The 1350-nt window shown below is 56.1% G+C and overlaps 1 protein-coding gene across 1 annotated transcript in view; it reads left to right on the top strand.

The window, feature by feature from the left end:
* Positions 1-314: 314 nt before the first annotated feature.
* The window catches only part of VOLCADRAFT_95555 (uncharacterized protein), a gene marked incomplete at both ends in the record, with an annotated part of 26293 nt that continues 25257 nt past the window's right edge, over positions 315-1350 (top strand). Inside the window, one exon of the mRNA XM_002954718.1 lies at positions 315-719. Within this exon, the coding sequence (XP_002954764.1) occupies positions 315-719 (405 nt within the window). The remainder of the gene's footprint in view (positions 720-1350) is intronic.

Genomic DNA, 1350 nt, shown 5'->3' with positions numbered 1-1350 from the left:
TCGCCACATAGTTCAACAAAGGAAATGGTTCGTTGCCGTTCGTGCAAAACAGTTAACCGCTCGAGGAAAGACACCAACCATGCATTGTGGTATCTACTAGCGAGCAATACCCCAGCAAACTGCAGCTGGGGTTGCTTACCGTTTTGTTGGCTTGGAGCGCCCAGCTGCATGTTGGAATATTTCTCCTTAAAGCAAAGTTTGCTGTTTCCACCGTAGAGGCAGCGCTGCCAACCGTCCCAAGGCAAAAACAATCCGAATACATTCTTTCTTTAAGAATGCGCTAACCGGACTAAAGCGTGCTTGTCTCCTGGAAGATGGGGTCGCAAGCTCTGCGCACCGGATTTGACCTAGAAGAGGAGGAGCGCTTCTTCATCAGCGGCGTAGAGAAGGCTGGGCGCTCGCGAAATACATACGAGCACCAGCTGAGGGAACGAAAGGTTTTTGTCGGCGTGCTAATCGCGATTGGCTCCCTCGGCCTAGTGGCGCTCATTATCGGCCTCGCATGGGGCTTAAGCCGCCGGAAGCTAGACTATGTTTGTCCACGCAGCTACGACCCCAGCAAGACAGACCTGGTCTTCTACGTCATCGGCGATTGGGGCAGGTCTGGGAACGACAACCAGCAAAAAGCTGCTCGGCTCATGTCCGACGTCTCCGACGTCTCCCAGTGCATGCCGCCCAAATTCATCATCAGGGGACATCTGGGGACAACTTTTACCCCCGTAAGGCGGTCAGGGCTGGGAGGGCATTGGAGGCAGCGACTGAATGGCACGACTGAATGGACTCAGCGGTGTATTGTTGTTTCAGCCTCCCAGGCATGTCCTCGCCTGCCTCACAGGCACCGACGCATCTCACGGCGGGGGTCTAATTGCATGCGCGTATGGATGCTCCTTTCCCCGCCGCCTTTCCAGAAACTAGTTGATGTTATGATTTACCGTTGGTCCGGCGTACGACGGCGCCTGGTGCGATTTATGCGTCCGGAAGCCTTTTCAGCCTCCAGGCATGTCCCCACCTGCCTCACAGCCACCGACGCATCTCACGGCGGGGGTCTAATTGCGTGCGCGTATGGATGGTCCTTTCCTGCCGCCTTTCTAGCAACTAGTTGATGTTATGATGCATCGTTGGTCCGGCGTACGACGGCGCCTGGTGCGATTTATGCGTCCGGAAGCCCTTTCAGCCTCCCAGGCATGTCCCCACCTGCCTCACAGCCACCGACGCATCTCACGGCGGGGGTCTAATTGCGTGCGCGTATGGATGCTCCTTTCCCCGCCGCCTTTCCAGAAACTAGTTGATGTTATGATTTACCGTTGGTCCGGCGTACGACGGCGCCTGTGCGATGTATGCTCCGAAGGG

The sequence above is a fragment of the Volvox carteri genome (genome assembly GCF_000143455.1).
Source record: "Volvox carteri f. nagariensis unplaced genomic scaffold VOLCAscaffold_45, whole genome shotgun sequence".
In the NCBI taxonomy this organism is placed as follows: domain Eukaryota; kingdom Viridiplantae; phylum Chlorophyta; class Chlorophyceae; order Chlamydomonadales; family Volvocaceae; genus Volvox; species Volvox carteri.
This window is presented reverse-complemented; position numbering and strand designations above follow the sequence as displayed.